This window comes from Chiloscyllium plagiosum, chromosome 8 (genome assembly GCF_004010195.1).
Source record: "Chiloscyllium plagiosum isolate BGI_BamShark_2017 chromosome 8, ASM401019v2, whole genome shotgun sequence".
In the NCBI taxonomy this organism is placed as follows: Eukaryota; Metazoa; Chordata; class Chondrichthyes; order Orectolobiformes; family Hemiscylliidae; genus Chiloscyllium; species Chiloscyllium plagiosum.
In genome coordinates, this window is record NC_057717.1 from 92,503,618 (window position 1) to 92,529,225 (window position 25,608).

Here is a 25,608-nt window from a genome sequence, read left to right on the forward strand (position 1 = left end):
GTGAGGGGATGGTTGAGGGTGTGTGAGGGGATGGTTGAGGGTGGAGGGTGCAGACTCTGTCTGGCTGCATGTTCAGCTCTTGTTCCATGGTCCCACTCCAGACTGCTGCGTGGCGTAACCTGGCAAGCCGCTGTTGGTGAGCAGCCCCATTTCCTGAACTCGGTCGTTTCGTCAACGTGATTTAGCTGTAACACAACTAGTGAACCCGGCAATGAACGTTTTAAATGTGAACCTCCATTGGCTATTACACGATTCCATCCCTGGTTACCTGAAGTCCACTCTCCGTAACCTCCTGTGGCTCTACACTCTCTCCCATTGTGAAACCACCTCCAGTCCCCACAACTGCTCCAGATCAGACCATTGCTCTCTCTGTAACCTCCTCCACTCCCAGCAACCCTTCCTGCCCGTGTCACATCCTTCACCCCCCTCTTCTCCAGCTTCCTGAAACTTTTTCCTGCTGTTGTAAACCTCCCTATTTCTGCACCATCCTCCGGTGGGTATCCCTACCTAATCCCTATCCTCCCTCTCTTGGTCACCTCCTCCGGTTCCTACTGCACTCCTAAACTGTGAAACCTCTTGAAGTCCCTACGATCCTCCCGACTTCTGTCACCTCCTTCATCAACATGAGCCCTTACAATTACTGAAGCCTCATTATTTTTAAGCGGCAGCTTTGTGAGATGCAGGAGTTGGTTTCCAAGTGGGGAGCATGAAACCTTTATCCGTAGCCCTGAGCCGTGCAGTGGAGTTTCACGGTTTCTGTTGTTCTCTACAGACTGTCACTCAGAGGATTGTAAAACCAGGGAAGTTGGGTGCAGACTGGTACGATCTGTATTATAACTCAGCAAACTCAGAAATCCTTAAAGTGTTAAATTTATTGTATTATTTCATTCAAATATACGATTTTAACATTTACTTCGACTGCGCTACCTTTTGAGTTGGGTTAACTACTACTTGTATCAAGTTTTAGTGATATATTTTGTGGTTTGCCCCAACCCTGTTTTTCCCATGGACGCCATTATTTCTATTGCTCACTTTCCTACATCACCAGTACACACAAGAACACAACTACTGAGTTACAGTAGGACAGACTGTACTAGGCAATGTGTAAACCTTTGAGGAGAAAGTGAGGTCTGCAGATGCTGGAGATCAGAGCTGAAAATGTGTTGCTGGAAAAGGGCAGCAGGTCAGGCAGCATCCAGGGAACAGGAGAATCGACGTTTCGGGCATGAGCCCTTCTTATGCCCGAAACGTCGATTCTCCTGTTCCCTGGGTGCTGCCTGACCTGCTGCGCTTTTCCAGCAACACATTTTCAGCAATGTGTAAACCTTGTCAGGTTTTATACCAGGAGATAGAGGATGGTGGTGGAGGATTGTTTTTCGGACCAGAGGTGTTCCACAGGGAATCAGTGCTGTGTCCGCTGATGTTTGTCATTTATATGAATGGTTTCGATGTGAACACAGAAAGCAGGGTTAGTAAGTTTGCAGATGACACCATCTTGATTTAATTGGGTCTACAGGCTGAGCTTAAGTTGGAGCTTAAGTGAACTACCTCACTTTGGGAAAACAAGCATGGGCAGGACTTATACAGCTAATGGCAGGACAGCGGGTGGTATAGAACAGAGAGACCTCAGAGTTCTGGTGCATAATTCTTTTAAATTTGCGCCACAGGTAGACGCAGTGGTTCAGAAGGTGTTTATCACACTTGCCTTCAGACCCTTGAGTATGGGTGTTGAGACGTTATACAGGATGTTGGTGAGGCCTCAGTTGGAGGGCGGTGTCAGTTCTGGTCGCTCTGTTATAGGAAAAATATTATTAAGCTGGAGAGGGTTCCGAAGAGATTTGTCAGGATGTTGCCAGGCATAGAGGGTTTGAGTTATGAAAATAAACTGGACAGGCTGGAGCTTTTTTCACTGGAGCCTCGGGGGGAGGTTTGAGGAGTGACCTTGTTGAGGTTTATAAAATCATGAGGTGAATGACAAGGGTCTTTTCCGTAGGGTGGGCGAGTCCAAAACTAGAGGGCTTATTTTTCAGGTGAGAGGAGAAAGATTTGAACAGGACATGAGGGAAAACGTTTTCCCACAGTGTGTAGTTTGTGCGTGGAATTAACTGCCAGAGAAAGAGTTGGATGCGACACAGCTACAAGATTTAACAGACATTTGGATAAGTTCATGAATAGGAAAGGTTTGGAGGGATATGGGCAAAGTGCAGGCAGGTGGGACTGGTTTAGTTTGGGAACATGGGTTGGCAGGGACTGGTTGGATTGAGATATTTGTTTCCATGCTGTATAACTCTATGACTCTCCAATTTTGCAAACTTCTCTCACTTTGAGTTCTGCAGAGCTTCAGATACATGTTCCCTGCGTAATTCTGGCATTAGAACTTACTGAGGGCTGTCGAGTGGTGGGTGGGTGAATTGCTTTTTTTTTTTGCTGATCTGTTAACTCAGAGAGTATCCCCAGTCACTATACATTGCGAACCATATGTCTACCACATGTAAACCTGACTAAACCAACACAGCAAAAACAAAATGGGCTTTTCCACCAGGTCTGGTAATTCTCAGTTCCAGCACTTTAACGCAATGATCGAAATTTCACATTAAAGCAAAAATAATAACAGATATGTGATGAATTCTGCAACTGATTTTGATATTGCAAAGATGTTTACATTACGGGGCTCTGCGGAATTGTAATATTGGAATGTAGGGTTTTTTATTACTCGTTCGTGTGATGTGGCTATTGCCAGCATGACCAGAATTTATTGCCTGTCCCTAGTTGCCCCCTCGTGAAGGTGGGGGTGAGCTGCCTTCTTGAACCGCTGCAGTCCATATGCTGTGGGTAGACCCACAATGCCCTTAGGGAGGGAATTCCAGGATTTTGCTCCAGCGATCGTGAAGGAACAGTGACACATTTCCAAGTCGGGAGGGTGGGTGGCTTGGAGGGGAACTTGCATAAATGTTCCTATGTAGCTGCTGCCCTTGTCCTTCCAAATAGCAAATGATGAGTTAAGGGCAGGAATATGGGGCAGCACAGCGGTTAGCACTGCTGCCTCACAGTGCATGGGACCTGGGTTTGATTCCAGTCTCAGGTGACTGTCTGTGTGGAGTTTGCACGTTGTGTGCAGGTTTCCTCCAGGTGCTCCGGTTTCCTCCCACAGTCCAAAGATGTGCAGGTTAGGTGAATTAGCCACGCTAAATTGCCCATAGTGTTTAGGGACGTGCAATAGTCAGGGGCAGGAGTAATAGGGTAGGGTCAGAATGGACTCATTGGGCCTGTTTCCCCACTGTAGGGTTTCTATGATTAACAGTCCTGTGATAATATACTAGGCAATTACCATATCCCACCTTCCTCCATAAGGCAAGTTTTTTTTTAATCTCAGCAATAACTTGAACAAAGTTTCTGTGAATTTTCCCTCGAGCAATTATTTCTCTTTTTTCTTTCAAATAAGGCCATACATCTGTTACACTGTGCTGCAGATGTGGAGGGAATTCTCCAGTCATAGCATGAATCTGTGAAACTCATTGCTATAGAGGGCTGTGGAAGCCAGGTCATTGAGTGTATTTAAGGTTTTTTTCTTCTTTTTTTGGGCAATGAAAATTCCTGTTTTATCTTTTTTTTTCCTTTTTTTGCTTTTAATGCTGTTTTTTTTTATTTTATCCCCAGAACCCATGGTGTGTGTGTGCGCAGGTGTGAGACACAGTGAAAGACACAAAGTGCACCAATCTTTATTCAAACTCCACCACCAGGAAGATAGGAAAACACCCGGGTGGCCAGTGACAAACACTGCCCTTCACATCAAGGGACAGTGCTGTGTGATCAAAACAGTGAAGGGGAGGGTAGGGACTAAATCAAAATAGAATTGGAGGGAGAAATGATGCATTCCACTCCCTGCGGCGCCCACCTCTCCCTGAACAACTCCAGGGTGTTGGTGGACACCGCGTGCTCCTTCTCCAAGGACACTCGGGCCCTAACGTTGAGTGTATTTAAGACAGAAATAGATAGGTTTTTGATTGGTCAGGGAATCAAGGGTGATGTGGGGGAGAAGGCAGGAGAATGGGGTTGAGAAACTCATCAGCCATTATTGAATGGTGGAACAGATTCGATGGGCTGAATGGCCTAATTCTGCTCCTATATCCTATGATCTTAGGTGGGGTCTCACTAACATCGCGTGTAGGTGCACTGAATCCTCCTTACTTGTGTATACCATTCCACTCATTGTGGTGCCGTGGTAGTGTTCCTGTCTCTGAACCAGGAGGTGCAGGTTCAAATCCTGAACTCAGTAGTACAGTGGCTCAGTGGTTGGCACTGCTGCCTCACAGTGCCAGGGACCTGGGTTCGATTCCAGCCTCGGGCGACAGTCAGTGCGGGGGTTTGCACATTCTCCTCGTGTCTCCGTGGGTTTCTTCCCACAGTCCAAAGATATGCAGGTTAGGGTGGATTGGCCATGGGAAATTACCCAGCAGTGTAAAGGGATGTGGAGGCTAGGTGGGTTAGCCTTGGGGAATGCAGGGTTACAGGAGTGGAGTGGGATGCTCTTCAGAGGGTTGGTGTGGACTTGATGGGCTGAATGGCCTGCTTCCATGCTGTAGGGATTCTATGAAATCCCACCAGCACTGGAGGTGTGTCTGAGCAGGTTGGTTGAAAAGTTCCTCTTACCCACACAATAAGCAAGAACGCTTTAATTTGCTTTCCTAACCTCTTGCTTGAATCAGCAGACTAAGTTTACATGATTCATGTAACAGAACACACAGATCCTTCTGTAACATCCGGCTCTGCAATGTCTCTCTCGTTCAAATAGTGTGCTGTTGTTGTGTTCTGCCTGTTAAAGTGGGCAAGTTCACATTCTCCCACATTATATTCCTGCCACTGTCTTTTCAACTCACTTAACCTGTCGAAATCCGTTTGTAACATATATCCTCCTGACAATGTATACTGCGGCATTGCAAAACTAGCCGCCAAACACTCAGTCCAAGTCACTTACGCCAGTTATAATTCATGGAGGTCCCAGCGCTGAACAACGTGGGAGTGGTGGGTGCTCAGGGGCAGAAATCAGACCCTGGACTGACAGGAGTTCTTCATCTCTCTCTCTCTCTCTCTCTGTGAGGGCCACAAGAGGTTAAAAGTGAAAGTTAGCCACAGCTTGTACAAACAATGGTATTAAACAATGATCAAACCAGGACACACAAACTGTGTGATGTCGCTAGTGATTCGGGCCAGTAAACGGTCAGAAAAAACCCCACAAAGGTCAGCAGAAAACTGAGGGAAGGAAGCTTACGGATAGTAAAAATTGAATGGGATCAACTTGGAAGTGCGTTTATTAAGGAAAGGGTTATTAATATTCACATCCATTTCACAGGGAGAAAGTACGCCATCACTTCCACTCATCGCGCTCAAACACCTCCACACTCACCCCCCCCACCCCCCCCCCCCCCACACCGGTTCTCTCTTGCTGGGGATTGTCATTATCTGACAGTACTGTGGTATGAATGTTACTTGCCACTTGTTGCATTTGTACATAGACTGCTCCTGTATCTGAGGACTTGGAAGTGCTGCAGAACATTGTACAATCATCTGAGAATATCTACTTCTGGACTTATGTTGGAAGGGAGATCATTGCTGAAGCAGCTGTAGATGTCTGGGCCTAGGACACTAACATGAAGAACTCCTGCAGAGATGACTGATCTCTCACCACAACCATCTTCCTTCGTGCTAGGTAAGACTCCAGCCAGAAGAGAGTATTTCCCCTGTTTTCCATTGGTGATAGTCTTGGGTCAATAATTCGATGTGTTTTTTGGTTACTTCCGCAAGGCAAATCCTTGTCTATTCTAGTCTCGTTCTGATGCAAAAATATTAGTTCCAACAAGTTCTATGTGTTGTGATATTATTTTATTTATGTTGCTTTAACCAGAAATTTGTCACATTTGCAGAATTTTGTGAAAATGTCATGGTGACATAGTGACATTACGACAGTATTAGTTTTCTGCAATCTTTAGAAAACAGGAGCTCGACATGCATTATGAATCCCATCAGTTTGTTATATATCTTTTTTGCTACTTTGCTTTATTTTGTGTATTGCTGTCAATTTCTGTGTGACTTTCAATAAATAACTGGATCAATGATATAAATATGAATTTGCTGAAAGTGACGGCCACTGTTTCCCAAAGTTAGGATTTTTTTATTGGGTAGATTTATGGTCCTTGTACGTTATTCAACCTTGGAGAACCAGGAAATGGACAACTGGAAATTTGGAACCTCATTGTTACAGATAATGTGTGCTCTTAGAGGCATTTTACATTTCCTGTTTCTGAATACAACCTTTTTTCCCTCATTTTATCTCTCTTGATTCTCTAACTTTATTCCCACTCGTTATTTCCCAATGTTCCCATTCTTTTTCCGTCCTTAAATTGACTGCCTAAGAAAACAGACTTTGCTCATCAAGATCTCAGATGGCCCACTGATCTAGTTTGCAGAGTCATGATTTTTTTGATCCGTGCTGTTGCAAATGAGGGTCTTGCACTAATGCAGAGCCAGACAAAATTCACCCCATCTAAGGCAGTTAGGAAGACAAATGAAATGTCCACACTCATTACAAGAGGGCTAGAATACAAGAGTAGAGATGTACTGCTGAAGCTGTATAAGGCTCTTGTCAGATCAGATTTGGAATATTATGAGTAGTCTTGGGACCCAATAGGAAAAGAAGGATGTACTGGCATTGGAAGAGATCCAGAGGAGGTTCACAAGAATGATCCCCGGAATGAAGGGCTTGTCCAATGAGGCGTGATTGAGGACTTTGGGTCTGCACTTGATGGAGTATAGAAGGATAAGGGGTGATTTGATTGAAACTTACAGAATACTGAGATGCCTGGATAGTGTGGACATGGAGAAGATGTTTCCACTAGTAGGAGATACACAGCCTTAAAGCGAACAGATGATCTTTTAGAACTGAGATGAGGAGGAATTTCTTCATCCAGAGGGTGGTTAATCTCTGGAATTCATTGTTATGGAGGGTAGCAGAGACCAAGATATTGAGTGTATTTAAGACAGAGATAGATAGGTTCTTGATGAGTGAAGGGATCAAGGGTTATGGGGAGAAGGCAGGAGAATAGGATTGAGAAACATATCAGTCATGATAAAACGGAGGAGATTTAATGGGCCTAGTTTTGCCCCTAAATTTTATGGTTCTTATGGACCAAGCCAAATCCCCCTCAAAACATATTAAGAAGGTAGCCCAGACCCGAACTATTCTAGTTGTTTTAAGTAAGTGTAGGATGAATATTCCAGGAGTGATGCAACTGGTCAAGCCACTCGGTTTTAAACAAAACAGATTGATTTACACATGAACAAAGGAAAACCAAATTTTGAATAACATAACTTTTTTAAAAACCCAACTGATACGAAAATTTGATTTAACAAAGAGCCATTCCAATTTCCTGCAACATCCTGTAACACAGCCCATGGCAAAAAGGTAAATTAAAACACAGATTTTTACAGGAGAGAGAGATAGAGAGAGCCAGAAGACCTCTGTTGAATCAGGAAACCTTTCTCCTCCAGCAGCTTTTTTGACCCCTACCCTCAAACAGACTGCTTGTTAAAACCAAACCAAACCAAACTAGAAAAACCCTGAACTGGTAGAACTGACCACTCCACTTTTTATTGTACAGGTGTTTGTAAAAAAAACTTAAAAGTTCTTTCAGGTAGATATTTCCAGACATATTGGAACCTCTGCCTTTATGACCCCTCTTGAAAGAAAGGACAGCATAACCTTGTTAAAGAGACCGCATCATCACATGGTCTTAAGGCTGCAGCTCACAGCTTAATTAGATTAGATTCCCTACAGTGTGGAAACAGGTCCTTTGGCCCAACAAGTCCACACCAACCCTCCAAAGAGTATTGCACCCAGACCCCTTTACCCTTGATTAATGTACCTAACACTATGGGCAATTTAGCATGGCCAATTTACCTAACCTGCACATCTTTGGATTATGGGAGGAAACCGGAGCACCCGAAGGAAACCCATGCAAACACGGGGAGAATGTGCAAACTCCACACAGACAGTCATGCAAGGTGGGAATTGAACTTGGGTTCCTGGCGCTGTGAGGCAGCAGTGCTAACCACTGAGCCACCTTGCCTCCCCAAAATGTACAAAGACACGATCCTGAACCATGATGTTGCATGTGTCGATTGTATAGCTTCTTGCTCTGTCTAATGATCTCGCCTCTGACTGTCTGACAATGTCTCCATATTTCAGTTCCAACACTTGCATGATCCATCTGCATCATTAAGCTGAACTACCCTGCTACTCATCATCAGCTCTCTAATAGAAATCTGGAAGTCAGATGCAAATGCAATTAAAAAGACCCCAAGCAAATCAGTTGCTGATATTTCCTATTTCCGAGATACTGCTTGCTACATCTTCCACAACTACAAGCCTCTCTCCGGTTGAGCTGGTTAGAGTGTTAAATACAGTGTGCTACTCTCATCTGATGTTTCCATATTTTCTAGCACCATCCATCAGTGTCATTCAATTTTCCTTACCATAGAAGAAATATGTAAATTTAACAAATTCAAAAAAGCCTCAGAGAAATATATTTCCTATTGACTAATAAGTGACAGGAATTGGTTTGGTTAACTGTAAAGATGTTCATGGCTCAAAACATTTCAATTGATGCCAAAAGAGTGAGTGTGGTCACAAATGGGGACATTGGAAGCATACATACACATGTTTACGTTTGTGAACATTTTGAACTGAACACTCACCCCCCTCACCCTCAAACATCTCCACACTCTCCCCTCACCCTGAAACTCCTCCACACTCTCCCCTCACAGTCACCCACCTCCACATCTCCCCCTAGTCCTGAGCTATCTCCTCACTCCAGTCATAGGCTAGCAATAATGCAGCAAGTAACTTACCCCTGACTTCCCAAAGTCTGTCCACCATCTACAAGACAGAAGTCAGGACTGGAACCTCCACACTCTCCCCTCACAGTCACCCACCTCCACATCTCCCCCTAGTCCTGAGCTATCTCCTCACTCCAGTCATAGGCTAGCAATAATACAGCAAGTAACTTACCCCCTGACTTCCCAAAGTCTGTCCACCATCTACAAGACAGAAGTCAGGACTGGAACAGAATATTCCCCACTTGCCTGGATGGGGGCAGCTCCAACAACCTGACACCATCCAGGACAAAGCAGCCCCTGCTTGATTGGCACCACATCCACAAGGATCCACTCCCTCCACCCCCGATGCTCAGTATCAGCAGTGTGTATTATCTACAAGATGCACTGCAGAAATTCACCAAACAGCACCTTCCAAACCCATGACCACTTCCACCTAGAAGGACAAGGGCAGCAGACACATGGGGACACCACCCTCTGCAAGTTCCCCTCCAAGCCACTCACCATCCCGGCTTGGAAATATATCGCCGTTCCTTCAGGGTTGCTGGGTCAAAATCCTGGAATTCCTTCCCTAATGGGTCAACCCACAGCACATGGACTGCAGCGGTTCAAGAAGGCAAATCACCCAACACCTTCTCTAGGGGCAGTTGGCCATGGGAAATAAATGCTAGGCCCAGCCAGTGATACCCCATTGCTATCAGCGAATAAAACATAGACAACAGTCAGATGAGATTGTGCATGAGGAAAACGGCAGACTGCAACATCCCGGTTCCCAGTCAGAGAAGCACTTAGAGAAGTATTTTGGGATTTGTTCAGTTTGCTTTCCCACTGCTGTTGAATCCAAGTCTCATCTTAGTCATAACAACTGCCAAACAAATTGGCACAATGTCAACAACATGGCTCCCAAAGTTAAGGTCAACCTGAGAGTGGTTCCCTCCAGAGCTCTCTGTCAGTATGATTCATTCTCTGATTCCCACGGGAAGAATGATCGACAATTTGCCCACAGATTGACGAGCTCGAGTAGAAAGGGGGACAGTGACATCCCGGTGATGTCACTGGGTTCCTAATCCAGAGGCTCCGACTGAATGTTCACTCAAATGGCACCTCACGGAATTTCACTTCAGTTCACAATTCTGAATTTGGAGTTTAAAGCCAGCCCGAACGTTTGATTGGGCTCTAAGGGTTTGTAAGGCTGAGGTAGATGGATTCTTGATGACCAAGGGGGTGAAAGATTATTGGGAATGTAGAGTTGAGGTGAGAATCAGATTGGCCACGACCTTGCTGAATGGTGGAGCAGGCTCGAAGGGCTGAATGGCCTATCCTTGTTCCTTGTTTGTGTGGTCTCTGTAAAGTTAGCCATCAATTATTGTTTACAATTTGATATGGTTCATTAATGTCCTTTAGAGGGGGAAATCTGCCATCCTTCCTTGGTCTGGCCTACACATGACTCCAGACCCACAACCCATGTGGTTGACTCTAAACTGCATTCAGAAATGACCGAGTAGGTCACCCAGTTGGAGGGACGGGCAATAAATGGTTGTCTTCCCATCAACACTCACATCCTAAAGAGGATTAAAGTCAGAGAATGGAGGCCTGCATCAGCCAATTGCACTACGATGAGAAAATTTCTGATGGACAGACAAGGTTAAGGGATTAGCTTGAGGTGAGTTGTTCTTGCAGAAGGCCAGCAAAGACATGACAGGTCGAATGGCCTCCTTTTGTGCCATCATCATTCCATGATACAGTTCCATGATGCTGAGGTTCCCCCATCTGCTTTGTCTTGCTACGTGCTGGTCACTCCACGGTCTGACAGTGCCCACTGCAGCAATGCCAATGAGTTATGCTTTACCCAAGTAGTCACTTCTGCCTGGCTGTCCCTTTGTGGATCCCAGGAGGAAGTGAGGACTGCAGATGCTGGAAACCAGAGTCAAAAAGTGTGTTGCTGGAAAAGCACGGCCGGTCAGGCAGCATCCGAGGAGCAGGAGATGTTTTGAGTATAAGCTCTTCATCAGGAAGGTCCAAGGGCTTATGCCTGAAACGTGGACTCTCCTGCTCCTCGGATGCTGCCTGACCGGCTCTGCTTTTCCAGCACCAAACATCCTTGACCCTTCATGGATTCTGCCATCTCTTGGTTCTCCTGGCTTTCAGTGTCCACACCAGCCCTTTTACAGATTGCACTTCCTCATGAGGTTATGCGTATTCTCTGAGTCCCTCGTATCTTCAGTTTGCTCTTACCCTGGAGCCAGGCCAAGAGGGCACCTGCTCTCTGTAACGGCAACCACAAAATGATTATCAATTATTCTTTCCAAAATCATCTACCTCACTGATGTCCTTTAGGGAAGGAAACTGCCATCCTTACCTGGTCTGGCCTACATGTGACTCCAGACCCACAGCAATGTGATTGACTCTCAACTGCCCACTGAAATGCCTCTCGCAAACCATTCCCATCAAAATCTATTAGAGACGGGGAGGAAAGGCTAGCCTGGACATCCCACGGGAGAATGAAGAGAAACATAAACATTGAACGGAGACTCCCTCAGTTCAGGGGTTCGACTCTCCTTGGATGTTGAGGCCCAAAGGCTGGAGGGGGAGAACAGAAGGCAGGCCACCCAGGAGGCCTCACAGCGCCGGAGACCCGGGTTCACTTCCCGCCTCAGGCGACTGACTGTGTGGAGTTTGCACGTTCTCCCTGTGTCTGCGTGGGTTTGCTCCGGGTGCTCCGGTTTCTTCCCACAGTCACAAAGATGTGCAGGTTAGGTGAATTGGCCAGGCTAAATTGCCCGTAGTGTTAGGTAAGGGGTAAATGTAGAGGTATGGGTGGGTTGCGCTTCGGCGGGTCGGTGTGGACTTGTTGGGCCGAAGGGCCTGTTTCCACACTGTAATCTAATCTAATTTAATCTAATCTAATTGCCTGAGGAGCATCGAAATAAAACACTGCACCTTTAACAAAACAAGCAGCCTCACAGGCTGACCCAATGAACGACAGACTCTCCTCCCCCTTTTCGGGTGGGTCTGTGACTACAATTATTGAAGTGCTGCCAGATGGTCTCAGTGCTGGAGGAGAGAGTGCAGTTACGAGGCTGAGAGAACGACGAGACTAACTGGGAAACCCTCCTTAAGGAACCATGACCACCCGGTGCAGCATCCAGCTATTACTCGGTATGTACTGACTGGTCAGCACGGGAAAGATTATAGTGTCTTATCAAAGCTATATACTGCTGGGTTCCCTCTGTTGTATTATTACTCTATTGTAATATTACTTCTCTCTCTCTCTAATGCACATGTACAATCTCTCTCTCAACACGAGTAAAGATTATTTCTCACTGTTCTGAACAGTTTATCCGACATTTTCATTCTCTCCCTCTGTCAAGATTCTTCGTACGTCCTGATGCATGTGCTTTTTTTTTAATTTCAAAAATATGCTTTATTCTTAAAACTACTTTTGTATATTAACATAGTCACAAATGCACTTTGGTTCTGTACAGTCGCAATTCACGGAAACAGACAAAACACTGGAGTTGTGATTCTATCCAAACAAACCAAAGGCATCTGTTACTTGAACAAGACAATGATGCTTACACAAGAACACATTATTACAGTAAAGTGTAATAATTGCTTCTTGCTTTCTCTCTCTACTACTCTCCCTGAGGCATGGGGACCCTCAAATTAAACCAGCATCATTCCTCCCCTCGCTAATGAGAGAGAGCTGCCCTATCACCCTGGTAGGATTATGGAGAGTTTACCATTTCCCTTTCTGTTTTTGCTTCCCTGATTGCAAGTTGTTTCTTTAATTTATGTATCAACCCGCTGTACACCCCATGACTGTGTTTCTCTCTTTTCACCCCTGTCACCTTCTTTCCTTCCTGCCTTCAGAAGCCATTACTCAACAAATCCCATACTTTCCTCTCTGTGTCTCTCTCTCTCTCTCTCTCCCCCTCTGGTCCCTGCCACTCTGTCTCAGTTGTGAAAGTGTTTTCCAGTCAATCTGAAACAACCGCGATGATTAATAAGTATCTGTGGAGCTGACCCACGGGGAACAATGAATGTTTGTTTATCCCAAGTCAATGTCTGGAAAAGGGGGAAGAGTGAGTGTTGAGTTAGCGTGGAGTTTTGTGAAGGCTCGGATTGCAGGAGGTGTGGGTTTGTGACCGTCTGCACTGAGTCAGTTAAACCATCCATCAGAACGGTGATCCTCTGGACTGAGTGAAACACAGGCAGAGGTGTTGGATTACAGTTTCTGTAGAAATCGGAAAACAATAATTCAAAACTCAGCAGACTTTTCATTGGAATTGTTCCTGAGCTGCATGTGTGAAGATTTGTGAGAGTACTCCACATGGTTTTCTGGGGAATGTGTCCCTGTGATGCTGCTTGTCCCAATAAGGATCAGGCTCCATCAGGGCTTTAGTTACTCCTGACGGTAACTGAGGGGAGTGTGTCTGTCTGGCTGTGTCTGTGTATGTGTCACTGTGTGTGTGTATATGTGTGTGAGTGAGAGAGAGAGAGAGCAGTCAAGTCACTTAGTGTGTGTGTGTGTGTGTGTGTGTGTGTGTGTGTGTGTGTGTGTGTGTGTGTGTGTGTGTGTGCAGAGTCAGTATTAATTCACCCGATGTGCACATATCACACAAACACACATTCAGTGTTAGTCACACGTCTGTGTGTGTGTGTGTGGTGCAAGCAGTCAGGTCTGTGGATGTGTCTCTCTGTATTTATGTGTGTGTCTATCTGTGTATGTGTGTGTAGTTGTGTAGGTGTGCATAAGTTTCTGTTTCAGTGATATGTTTGTATCTGTGGGTGTTTCTGTGTGGATATGTGAGCGTGTGCCTTTGTATATCTGTGTGTGTATTTTTACATGTATATGTGTGACTATGGGGCTGTCTAAATGGATATATACCTGTGTGTATAAATATGTGCATTTTTTTTGTCTGTGTCTGTGTGCATCTGTGCAGGTGTGTGGTCTGTGTGTGTGTGTATCGGTGTGTGTATCTCTGTATGCATATCTGTGTTATCTGTTTGCATGTGTGTATTTCTGCATGTCTTTGCGTGTGTGAGCGTGTGTGTATGTCGGTGTGTACCTGTGTGTAGCTGTTTGTGTTTGTGTGTTTCTGTGTATGTGAGTGTGTGTTACTGTGTGCCTGTGTGTGCGTCTTTGTCTGTGTGTGCGTCTGTGTGTACATTTTCAGAATGTGAGAGCCTCTTGCTTACTGTGGACCCCTCCAACATGGGAAGGCTGTTGCTGCTGTAACTAACACATTGGATTTGGCGGCACAAATCCGGGAACTCTCCCACCTTGAGCACTTTGCTGTCAATTTCTCTGTGAGAAATTTCAAATCGATAGTCAACTCATTGAGCGATGGCTATTAAGTCCCAAAGTGGGACTTGAACTCGGGGCGTCTGGTTCAGCAGTGGACCCCCAAGCAGAACGGACACTCTTAGGAGAGGGTGGAGGGGAGTGAATCTGTGGAACTCAGAGGCCAGGGGAGGCCAAGTCATTGAGTGTATTTAAGATGGAGATAGATCAGTTCTTGCCCATCAAGGGGATTGAGGGAGGTGAAGGCAGGAGAGTGGAGCTGAGGAACACAACCACCATGATCGTACAACGGGGCAGAAGCGATGGGCCGAATGGTCTAATTCTGCTCCTTTTTCTCAATTCAGTCATGGGATGAGAGTGTCACTGGCCAGGCCAGCATTTATTGCCCATCCCTAATTGCCCAGAGAGCAACCGCATCGCTGTGGGGCCTGGAGTCACATGTAGGCCAGACCAGGTAAGGATGGCAGTTTCCTTCCCTGAAAGACATCAGTGACCCAGCTGGGTTTGATCATGGATTCATGGTCAGCATTAGACTCTTAATTCCAGATTCTTTTTATTATTAAATTCAAATTCCGCCATCTACTGTGGTGTGAGTCAAACCAGGGTCCCCAGAACGTTACCTGGGTCTCTGGATTAACGTTCCAATGATAATACCAATCGGCCCCAGTGTGTGGCCATATTTGAGGGTCACATCCTGAGATCTCCCAGCCTCAGTACCCCACACACTTCCCTCTGAATAAAAGTCAAAAGCTGTGGCTAATGGACAAATAGTTGATGTAAAGGGGCAATCTCTTACAATAGGGGGCAACGGGCCGCCCAGTTGCGGTTTCTGTATATTGGGGTTGGCCCGTTGTTCAGGAGGGTGTGCCGTGCTGCCTAATCCAAGGGTTGACGTGTGGCACCCTCCCCCTCCCCTCAAGGTGCCCTCTCACCTCGCCCCCTCCCATCGAGGCACTCTCTCCAGAACAACTCCAGATGTGAGCTCCCCTGAATCCCTTCCCTCATGGAACCAGAGCAGATGGACTTGGCCAGTCCGATCCATCATGGTACCTGATGAGGAATGATCAGGGGGGTCAACATTGATCTTAACCCCCCCCCTCCACTCGCCAACACATGGAAACCAGCTCAGATTCCCCCCACTGAGGTCAGCGCACTCTCAACAAGCAAACTCACTGGGGAATCTACAGCCCACCCACCAGGAGAGATCTGCAGGGGGTCATCCCAATGTGGAACCTTCAGACCAAAACACCAAGACGTGGCAAGTTGCACAAAAATCCAAGAACAGGACATGGTCGGTGAACTGGGCCATGTCTCATGAACACTGTCCATTGACAGGACAGGGTTCACACACTCAGGGCTGTCCCCCTCATTGAGTGGCACTGACTACATGTTATCTGTTTTATAGCACGGGGTTAGATACAGAGTAAAGCTCCCTCTATACTGTCCCCATCGAACACTCCCAGGACAGGGACAGCACGGGGTTAGATACAGAGTAAAGCTCCTCTGTACTGTTCGTATTAAACACCCCCAGGAAAGGGACAGCACAGAGTTAGAGAATAAAGCTCCTCTACCCTGTCCACACCAAGCACACCCAGGACAGGAACAGTACAGGGTTAGCAACAGAGGAAAGCTCTCTCTACACTGTCCACATCAAACACTCCCAGGGCAGGACAGCATGGAGTTAGAGACACCGTAAAGCTCCCTCTACACTATCCCTATTAAACACACCCGGAATAGGGACAGTACGAGGTTAGAGACAGAGTAAATGTAAGTGTGGTTGTTGTGTAGTGCTGGCTGTGGAGTAGTTTGACACTGTGAACAAGGGAAAGCATGTTGCTATGGGAGGTCATGTGACCCAGTGGGGAGTATCTCTGAGCCAGGAATCCATGGATGGGCTCCATTGTCCAGGAAAGATGTCCTCACGATGTCATCAAACATGGCGAGTGGGGACCTGCGAATCCTCCCAGCGTCTGACAGTCAGAGCGTGAGAGATTTTCTGTCCTCCCGTAGTGATAGGGGAAATATTGGAGCCTTCACTGTCCCTCTCCAGCAGCAAGCACACTATTTCCATAGCAACTCTGACTGAGTGAACTCTAACACACGTTCAGTAAACCGGGGCCTAGTCTCACGAGGCAGTGACAGAGGAGGGGTACTGTGTGATTCTGAACTCTGACCTCCCAGGTCAAAGGTCAGTGTCCAGCCTGACTGAGTAACTCCAGTACCCCTATTTCAATTGTGACTACATTTCAAATTGCAATCTGCATGCAGAAATCTCTTGTACCCAGTGCCTTCCTGCCATACGCCAAAGTGTCTGCAATGTTTCAATCCTGGCCTCAGGTGTACCCCAGCTCACCATTATCACTTCCCCAATTAAACTCTGCCTCGGTAAAGGTACACCCTTAAGAGGCAAAATCCTCTGAGCATCTCCTCTGCAAAGACCTCACAGAATCCAACACATTTCATTTAAGATGGGGAGATGATTTCGTAGGGCTAACATCACTGTGTTTCTAATCCAGAAACCAGGCTCTGACAGAATTTAAACTTGATTTGGAAATCTGGAATTACAGAGGGCGTCCCAGTAACGTTGACCATGAAACTGTCATCGATCTCCGTACAAAACCCCCTGGTGCCCTCATGTCTTTTAGTGAAGGAGACTGTTGACCTTTACCTGACCTGGCCTCCATGTGACCCCAGACCCACACAACAACATGGCTGACTCTTAACTGCCCCTCGGTGCGAGCAAGTTGCTCAGTTCCAGGGCAATTAGGGAGGGGCAATGCCCCATGAAAGAAAACAGATCAGGAATGTCGGAAAAGGAAGAGGCCATTCAGCCCCTGCAGTCTGTTCCACCATTCAATGGGATCACGGCCAATCTGTGGCCTGACCCCATGGACCTGTCTTTGGCCCATATCCCTGAATAACTTTGCTGGAAACTATTTATCTGCCTCAGATTTAAAATGAATAACCGATCCAGCATCCAACTCCACTTGTGGAAGAGTTCCGATCCTCTCCCCCACTTTGTGCAGAAATGCTTCCTAACATCTTTCCGGAATGGTCTGGCTCCAATATTTCCACAGTTTCTACACCGCCTTCTATGTAGAGTAATAGGGAATGGGTTTGGGTGGGTTACTCTTCAGAGGGTCGGTGTGGACTTGTTGGGCTGAAGGGCCTGTAGGGGTCTATGATTCCATGATGGTTCTTCTAAACACCAGTGGATTTCGGCGCTTTCCCCATCAGACAAACCCTTTCAACCCAGGAATCAAACGAACAAACCTTCATTGACCACTGCAAGTATCCCCTTCATTGTTAGTGTGTTGGAAATGTTTGGAAGGACTATACTTGCAATTATCCCAAACCCTCTGCCCCGAGGCCCTTTGGAGGATTAATTCACTGACTGGGTAGATTCTTGCCCAGCCCATAGTTTCACATTTATGTATCAAGGGAGTTGAACGTCCTGCGCTCTCCCTGTCTGCTTGACCCAACTGAGTCTGGGGAACTTGTGCCAACTTCCTGGGGCTTGGCATCTTGGCACTGGCTCCAACACCAACTTTCTCAAACCTCCACAACATCTCCATTACCGGGAGAGCCAGCAGCTTGGCCATTAATCAATACGAAAACACCTCCTGATTGTTCTAGTGGACATCAAGCACTGGACAGACACCAGAGTGGGCATCATTAATGTGCCGGGGAGTGCACAAGGAATGTGATGCCATGTTTGAGTCTGGCCCATGGACACTCCGATGGTCCATGGTTTTGTTTCCCACTTGCCTGTGTCTCATCTTCCAGCTGCGTCGAGTGGCAAACGATTTTCTTGAAGTGGAGCTGAACAGCGTTTGAACAGAACCCGAGAACTGAGGGGTTAAACTGCTTCAGAGTAATTACCCCGTGATCTGTTGGACATGACAGATCATCGGAGATCTACAGCACCAACTTCCTGGGTTCTGTGAATTTTGTGATAATGATCACAAACGTACGTGACAAAATGAAATGTGAGGTCAGACTGAACAGTCCTTGTGTCTATTTAAGGCTGCGGTCGAGTGATTCTTGATCAACTGAGGAATCCAGGGTTATGGGGAAAGGGCAGGGGAATTGAGGAATCGGTCATCGAGGAAAAAGTGAGGCCTGCAGATGCCGGAGATCAGAGTCGAGAGTGTGGTGCTGGAAAAGCACAGCAGGTCAGGCAGCACCCGAGGAGCAGGAGAGTTGACATTTCGGGCATAAGCCCCTCACCAGTCATAGAGCCATCCAGCCCCCTCGGTCCAACCAGCCCATGCCGAACATAATCCCAAACTAAACTAGCCCCTAAACTTGCCGGCATTTGGCCCATATCCCTTCAAACCTTTCCTTTTCATGGACTTATCCAACTACCGTTTAAACATTGTAATTGTCCCCACATCCATCACTTCCTCAGGAAGTTTACTCCACACACAAACCACTCTCTGTGTAAAAACATTGCTCCTCGTGTCTTTTCTCAATCTTTCTCCTCTCTCCTTAAAAATATGCCCCTAGTCTTGAAATCCCCCCATCCTGGGGAAAACACACCTGCCTTTCACATTATCTACACACCTCATGGTTTTATAAACTTCTCTCAGGTCGCCCCTCAAACACCTACACTCCAGTGAAAAAATCCCAGCCTCTCATTATAACTCAAACCCCCCCATTCCCATCAACATCCTGGTCAATCTCTCTGTCCCCTCTCCAGCTTAATAATATCCTTCCTATAACAGGGGGACCAGAACTGGACACAGTCCTCCGGAAGAGGCCTCACCAAGGCCCTGTACAAACTCACCATCATGTCCCAGCTCCTATACTCGAAGGCCTGACCATTGAAGCAAGCGTGCTAAACACCTTCCTAACCCCCCTGTCTACATGCGACACAAACTACACAGAATTATGTCCCTGCACCCCGAGGTCTCTCTGTCCTACGTGACCTCATTGAATGGTGGGGCAGGATCACAGGGTGTATTCCTATGCCTATGTCTTATGGTTGTTGTGCCCTTGAACCACTATCCTTATCACTGGGATATGTCCCAAATCCTGCAAACCCCTTCCTCAGGAGAGTCACAGGACCACGATAACGCAACATGATGGAGCTATTCATTGGAGTGTGTGAGGAATCTCACAGTCCCTCTCTATTCTCGGTTCCAGCCATTGCCCGGGTAACCCTGGCGACCGTTTTGCAGTCAACGTTCAGCTCCCCCTTTCTCTGAGAGGAAACTGAGTTGCAACCAGCCACAGTTCCCTGTTGCTTAATTGAATACTGTGATCTTTACACATTTGATGAGATCATCTTATGCAGACAGGTTTGACCGTCTCCTCTGGAGGTTAGACTGTCTGTGGGGAGCTTGCACGTTCTCCCTGTGTCATGGTAAATGACAATCAATGTTGACCAATTGTCATTTCTAGTGAAGGTACAACAGTTTAGTGAATGTAATACCTTTATAATTAGTATCAACGATTCATCATAAATCTAAATTAACTAAATCAGAGAATCTCCAAAGTAACACCAGAAAGGAATGATTAGAAAAGCTGGCATTTTCTGTCTGTGTAGAGTTTGCACATTCTCCCCATGTCTGCATAGGTTTCTTCCCACGGTTCAAAGATGTGCAGGTCAGCTGAATTAACTGTGCTAAATTGCCTATAGTGTTCAGGGATGTGCAGGTTAGGTGCATTACTCAGGGGGAAATGTCGAGTAATAGGGTAGGGGAATGAATCTGGGTGGGTTACTCTTCGGATGGTCAGTATGGATTTGTTGGGCCAAATGGCCTGTTTCCACACTCTAGGGATTCTATGATTAGGCGACTTAACCCAAACGGGTGAAACCCTGGTGGGGGGGACTTTTCCAGGTGGATGTGGAAAGGACTGGGGGGGGGGGGGGGTCATGGCTTAAAAATAAGGCAGCGCCAACATAAAACGGAAACGTGGAACCATTTTCTCTCAGAGGGTGGGGAGTTTTTAGAATTCCCTTCCTCAAAAGGCACCTGGATGCAGAGTCTTTAAATATTTTCAAGGCGGAGGGAGATGGATTCTTGATGACCGAGGGCAGGTAAGATTATCAGGGGATACGTAGGAATGTGGAGTTGAGGTTAAAATCAGAGCAGCCATGATCTTATAGGATGGGATAGCAGAATCGAAAGGCCAAGTGGCCTATTCTTGTGCATTGTTTGTATATTCCTTTGTTGTTCCTATGTTTGTATGTTTGCATGTTGCTTTTTTCACATTTGTATGTTTACATGTTATTCATGCATTTATTTCTCTGCTGTCCGTGTGTCTGAATGTGTTGGCATCTCATTCATGTTTTTTAATGTTTTTATCACATATTTTATAATTTGTTATTTGCATGTTATTCGCATGTTCATGCGTTTGCATGCTGTGCATGTTATTTGTATGTTCATATCGTGTATGCTACTGCTCGGTACTTCATATGCTATTTCCAAGTTGTTAATGTGTTTGTATGTTGGCATGTTGTTCATATGTTAGTTGTATGTTGTATGTGTATAATCATAGCAGAACAGCCTTACAAGGTGAAATGGGCTTGTCAATGTAGAAGCTGGAAATGTAAGATACAGCCCTCAGTGATGGAGTGATTAATGCTGGGAAACCCAAGAGGATATTTAAATGCAAGATGCTGGGCTTGATCTCAACAGTGTCCTGTGCGAACTCCGCAGTTGCAAGTTGCTGTTGAATGCCCCATCCCTCAGGCCTTAGACATGACTGTGCACATTGCTGTAAGTATCAGAGCTGTGGCCCATTGCTCAGACTCTTGCTGGAAGGCGATGTGAGAGATTCAGCATGGGACGGAGAATTGCACCATCTCTCTCTCTCCAAGCTGGGAACCAATGGGATAGGCTGCCCCCTGGTGGACCGAGTGGGACAGCAGCTCCACCAGAGGGAGAGAGGCAGGAGGAGTAAAGCTGCAATGAAGATCTTTCTCATTGAGTTTCCGCCTCCTTTTCTCCTTAAAAAACAGGGGCTTCATTTAAACATAGAACATTACAGTGCAGCACAGGCCAAATGGCGACCTGTGGAACCAATCTGAAGCCAATCTATCCTACACTATTCCATTCTCATCCATATGTCTATCCAGTGAGCATTTCAATGCCATTAACGTTGACGAGTCTATTCCTGTTACAGGCAGTGCGTTCCCCACCCCTACTACTCTGAGTAAAGAAACTACCTCTGACATCTGTCCTATATCTACCACCTCTCAATTTAAAGCTATGGCCCCTCGTGTTAGCCATCACCATCCAAGGAAAAAGGCTCTCACTGTCCACCCCATCTAACCCTCTGATTATCTTATATGTCTCAATTAAGTCACCTCTTAACGTTCTTCTCTCCATTGAAAATAGTCTCAAGTCCCTCAACCTTTCCTTATCAGACCTTCCCTCCATACCAGGCAGCATCCTAGTAAATCTCCTCTGCACCCTTTCCAAAGCTTCCACATCCTTCCTATAATGCACTGACCAGAACTGTACACAATACTCCAACTGCAGGCACACCAGAGTTTTGTACAGCTGCAGCATGACCTTGTGGCTCCGAAACTTAAACCTTCTACCAATTAAAGCTAACATACCTTATGCCTTCTTAACAATCCCTATAAACCCAGGTGGCAACTCTCAGGGATCTATGTACATGGACACTGAGATCTCTTTGCTCATCTACACTGCCAAGAATCTTACTATGAGCCCAATACTCTGCATTCCTGTTGCTACTTCCAAAGTGAATCACCTGACACTTGTCCCCATTAAACTCCATTTGCCTCCTGAGTCCAGCTCTGCAGCTTATCTATGTCCCTCTGTAACCTGCAACATTCGGCACTGTCCACAACTTCACCGAACTTAGTGTCATCCGCAAATTTACTAACCCCTTTGCAAATGACGTCAACATTAGAGGTGTAGTGGACAGTGAAGAGGGTTACCTCAGATTACAACAGGATCTTGACCAGATGGGCCAATGGGCTGGGGAGTGGCAGATGGAGTTTTATTTAGATAAATGCGAGCTGTTGCATTTTGGAAAAGCAAATCGTAGAGGGGCTTATACACTTAATGGTAAGCTCCTGGGGAGTATTGCTGAACAAAGAGACCTTGGAGTGCAGTATTATAGCTCCTTGAAAGTGGAGTCACAGGTAGATAGGATAGTGAAGAAGGTGTTTGGTATGCTTTCCTTTATTGGTCAGAGTATTGAATACTGGAGTTGGGAGGTCATGTTGCAGCTGTACAGGACGTTGGTTAGGGCACTTTTGGAATATTGCATGCAATTCTTCTTCTTGGAAGGATGAAACTTGAGAGAGTTTAGAAAATATTGACAAGGATGGTGCCAGGGTTGGAGGATTTGAAGGGTTTGAATAGGCTAGGGCTGTTTTCCCTGGAGTGGCGGAGGCTGAGGGGTGACCTTATCGAGGTTTATAAAATTGAGGGGCATGGATAGGATAAATAGGCAAAGTCATTTCCCTGGGGTGGGGGAGTCCAGAACTAGAGGGCATAGGTTTAGGGTGAGAGGGGAAAGAGTTAAAAGAGACCTAAGGGGCAACTTTTTCACGCAGAGGGTAGTGCGTGTTTGGAAGAGGAAGTGGTGGAGGCTGGTACAATTACTGCATTTAGGAGGCATTTGGATGGGTCTATGAATAGAAAGGGTTTAGAGGGATATGGGCCAAGTGCTGCCAAATAGGACTAGATTAATTTAGGTTATCTGGATGGCATGGACGAGTTGGAGTGAAGGGTCTGTTTCTGTGCTGCCCGACTCTCTGACTCTGTGTTGCTTCGCCCTGGCTTCCTTTGCATCGTAGGTCACTGACTCTCCCTCCTGACTCTCCCCACACGGTGTAGGGAGACCTGTAACATCGACAGGAACTTTACTGCTTCCACCTCCAGTGCTGTGGGAATGTCATTATCATTGCACTCAAGTGGACTTCTCCCATCGGCTAAATTAGTGGGGTTGGTTTTTGTCTTATAGTGATTTACTTCAACAACGTGGTGATACAACATGGAGGAGAGGCAACAAATTGTGGGAAAGGATTTTACCTTGGAGCAAACAGAACTTGTGTTGGTGAGTCATTGCCCAGAGCTTCACTCGATGGCAATATTTCTTTCTTTCTTCGATGAATGGTCAGCCCAGTTACTCCAAGTAATGCAGAGGAGTTGACTGAAGCCATTGAGCCAGACAAATTAGTTACCCCTTTAGGTCCCATTCAGGGGGGGCTCAGGGGCTAGGCATCATTGAATCCACATTTCAACTCCAACTCCAGAATCTTAATTACTCTCAATGACTTGGCCTCCACAGCCCGCTGCAGCAACGAGCTCCACAGATTCACCACCCTCCAGCTGAAGGAATTCTTCCTTATCTCAGTTCAAAAGGATTGTCCCTTCACTGTGCCCTTGGGTCCTGGTCTCTCCTACTCTTGGGAACATGTTTTCTACATCCACTCTATCAGGCCTCTCCGGATGCTGTACGTTTCAATCAGATCCCCCTCCATTGTCTTTTTAAACTCCATCGAGTACAGACCCAGAATCCTCAGTTACTCCTCACATGACAAGCCCTTTGCCCCCAGTTTCATTCCAGTAAACCTCCTCTGGATCTCCTCCAACACCAGCATACACCTCCTCAGACACGGGGCCCAAACCTGCTTACAATATTCTCAATGTGGTCTGCCCAGAGCCTTATCCAGCCTCAGCAGGACATCCCTGCTCTTGTAGTTGTGCCCTCTCTAAGTGAATGCCAACGTTGCATTTGCCTTCCTTACCATCACCTGAACCTGCATGCTTTTGAAAATTTGAAAAGAAAAAAGTTTTGGGATTTTTTTAAACAAAGTTACAAAACTAATACAAAAAATACTGTAACCACTTCACAATATAAAGCAACATCAATATAAATAAAGAAGACAAACTATTAATCTACTCTATAGACTACCAAAACACAAAGTAAGATATAAGGAAAAAACTCTATTAAAAAAACTACAACACGTTGCATAACTAACAAAACAAAGAGGATGAATAAATACATAAACCTTCAAAATAACATTATATCAACTCCTAACACGACCCATATTAATATGGGATTCTTCCTCCCAGGGGCCCCCGAACCAACAAACATCACCCTCACCGCTAAGCAAAGGCACTAGACAATATGGCCGATACATCTGCATCGGTGTATTTCAAGAAGGGCTGCCAGTTCTATAGAACACTTCCATTTTTTGGTGCACCATATTCGTAAGGAAGTCCAGGGGAATGTGTTCCATAATTATCCTATGCTAATTCGAAAGTCCTGGGGACTTTCTGATACCCAACTTGCTAAAATGTTTTTCCTCGCACAAAAGGGGAGGATATTAAACAGTTTCTTCCCCCGTGCATCTAGAGAAGGAAAATTTGGAAAGCCCGAAAAGGGAGACACCGGGTCCAACCCAATCTCTGTTCCTAAAGTCTTTACCAAGGCATTCGCTACACTGTCCCAATATCTACGAATCGTAAGACATGTCCACGAACAATGAATGAGAGTACCAACTTCTATTTTACGTTTAGGGCACATTGAGAATGCTCCTGCCTTAACGTTTGCAAGTTGCTCTGGTGCTATATGGGCCCTATGAAGTATCTGCAATTGAATAGCTTGAGTCCTATTACAGATAGAGATCTTCCTGGCATTTTCCCAGATATCGTCCCACATCTCTAAGGAGATTTCCACCCCTAATTTTGAGTCCAGGTTTTATATCGCCGTTCCATATTCTTTGATACCTTATTACCTCGCGAGTGATAGAGAGTACTGACCGAGGGTGCACCCATTGGCCGAAGCACTCCTTTCCATATCCAGTTTATAAGGATTAGTCATCAATGTGGTCTTTTTTTGTATGAAGTCTCATACTTGAAAATATCGAAAGAGATCCTTTGCTCGGCAAACCAAACTTCTGCCGTAATTGTTCATGACCTCCCCATCAAACAAATCTCCCAAGCAGGAGATTCCTCTGGACTCTCAGATTTTAAACCCAGCGTATGTCAGGCCTAGCTGAAATCCCAGCATTCCCACTTTTGTAAATTACCCTCACCCTGTCGTATTATCCTCCAAGCTTTGATTGTATTTAGGAGAAAGTGAGGTCTGCAGATGCTGGAGATCGGAGCTGGAAATGTGTTGCTGGAAAAGCGCAGCAGGTCAGGCAGCATCCAGGGAACAGGAGAATCGACGTTTCGGGCATAAGCCCTTCAGGATTGTATTTAGGACAATCAGGCTTTTACAACGATCTGTGACAATTCTCATCTTATCCATAAACAATAGATTGATGAGGGGGCATTTTGATTGGGAAGCCTCAATATTGAGCCAAGTTGATTGTGAATTGCCAAGGGACCCAGTCAGCCACATATGGTTGCAGAGAGCTCAGTTGGTCCTTCCTAAAATCCGAGAAATCTAGACACCCCCTTTCTTGTGGG

The 25,608-nt window shown here is 46.0% G+C and overlaps 1 protein-coding gene and 1 long non-coding RNA gene across 7 annotated transcripts in view; one reads left to right on the forward strand and one right to left on the reverse strand.

Moving 5' to 3' along the window:
* The window catches only part of LOC122552442, a 20,686-nt gene extending 15,283 nt beyond the window's left edge, over positions 1-5,403 (reverse strand). Inside the window, exon 1 of the long non-coding RNA XR_006312400.1 lies at positions 4,976-5,403. This is a non-coding gene — a long non-coding RNA (uncharacterized LOC122552442). The remainder of the gene's footprint in view (positions 1-4,975) is intronic.
* Positions 5,404-11,902: 6,499 nt separating this feature from the next.
* The window catches only part of LOC122552177 (adhesion G protein-coupled receptor E2-like), a 70,225-nt gene continuing 56,519 nt past the window's right edge, over positions 11,903-25,608 (forward strand). For 2 of the 6 annotated variants that reach the window (XM_043694737.1, XM_043694740.1), the window contains exons 1-2: positions 11,903-12,048; positions 23,150-23,242. In XM_043694737.1, coding sequence (XP_043550672.1) covers positions 12,015-12,048; positions 23,150-23,242 — 127 coding nt within the window. In that variant the 5' untranslated portion in view covers positions 11,903-12,014. The remainder of the gene's footprint in view (positions 12,049-23,149; positions 23,243-25,608) is intronic. The other 4 variants (XM_043694738.1, XM_043694739.1, XM_043694741.1 and 1 more) reach the window with 4 other exon arrangements.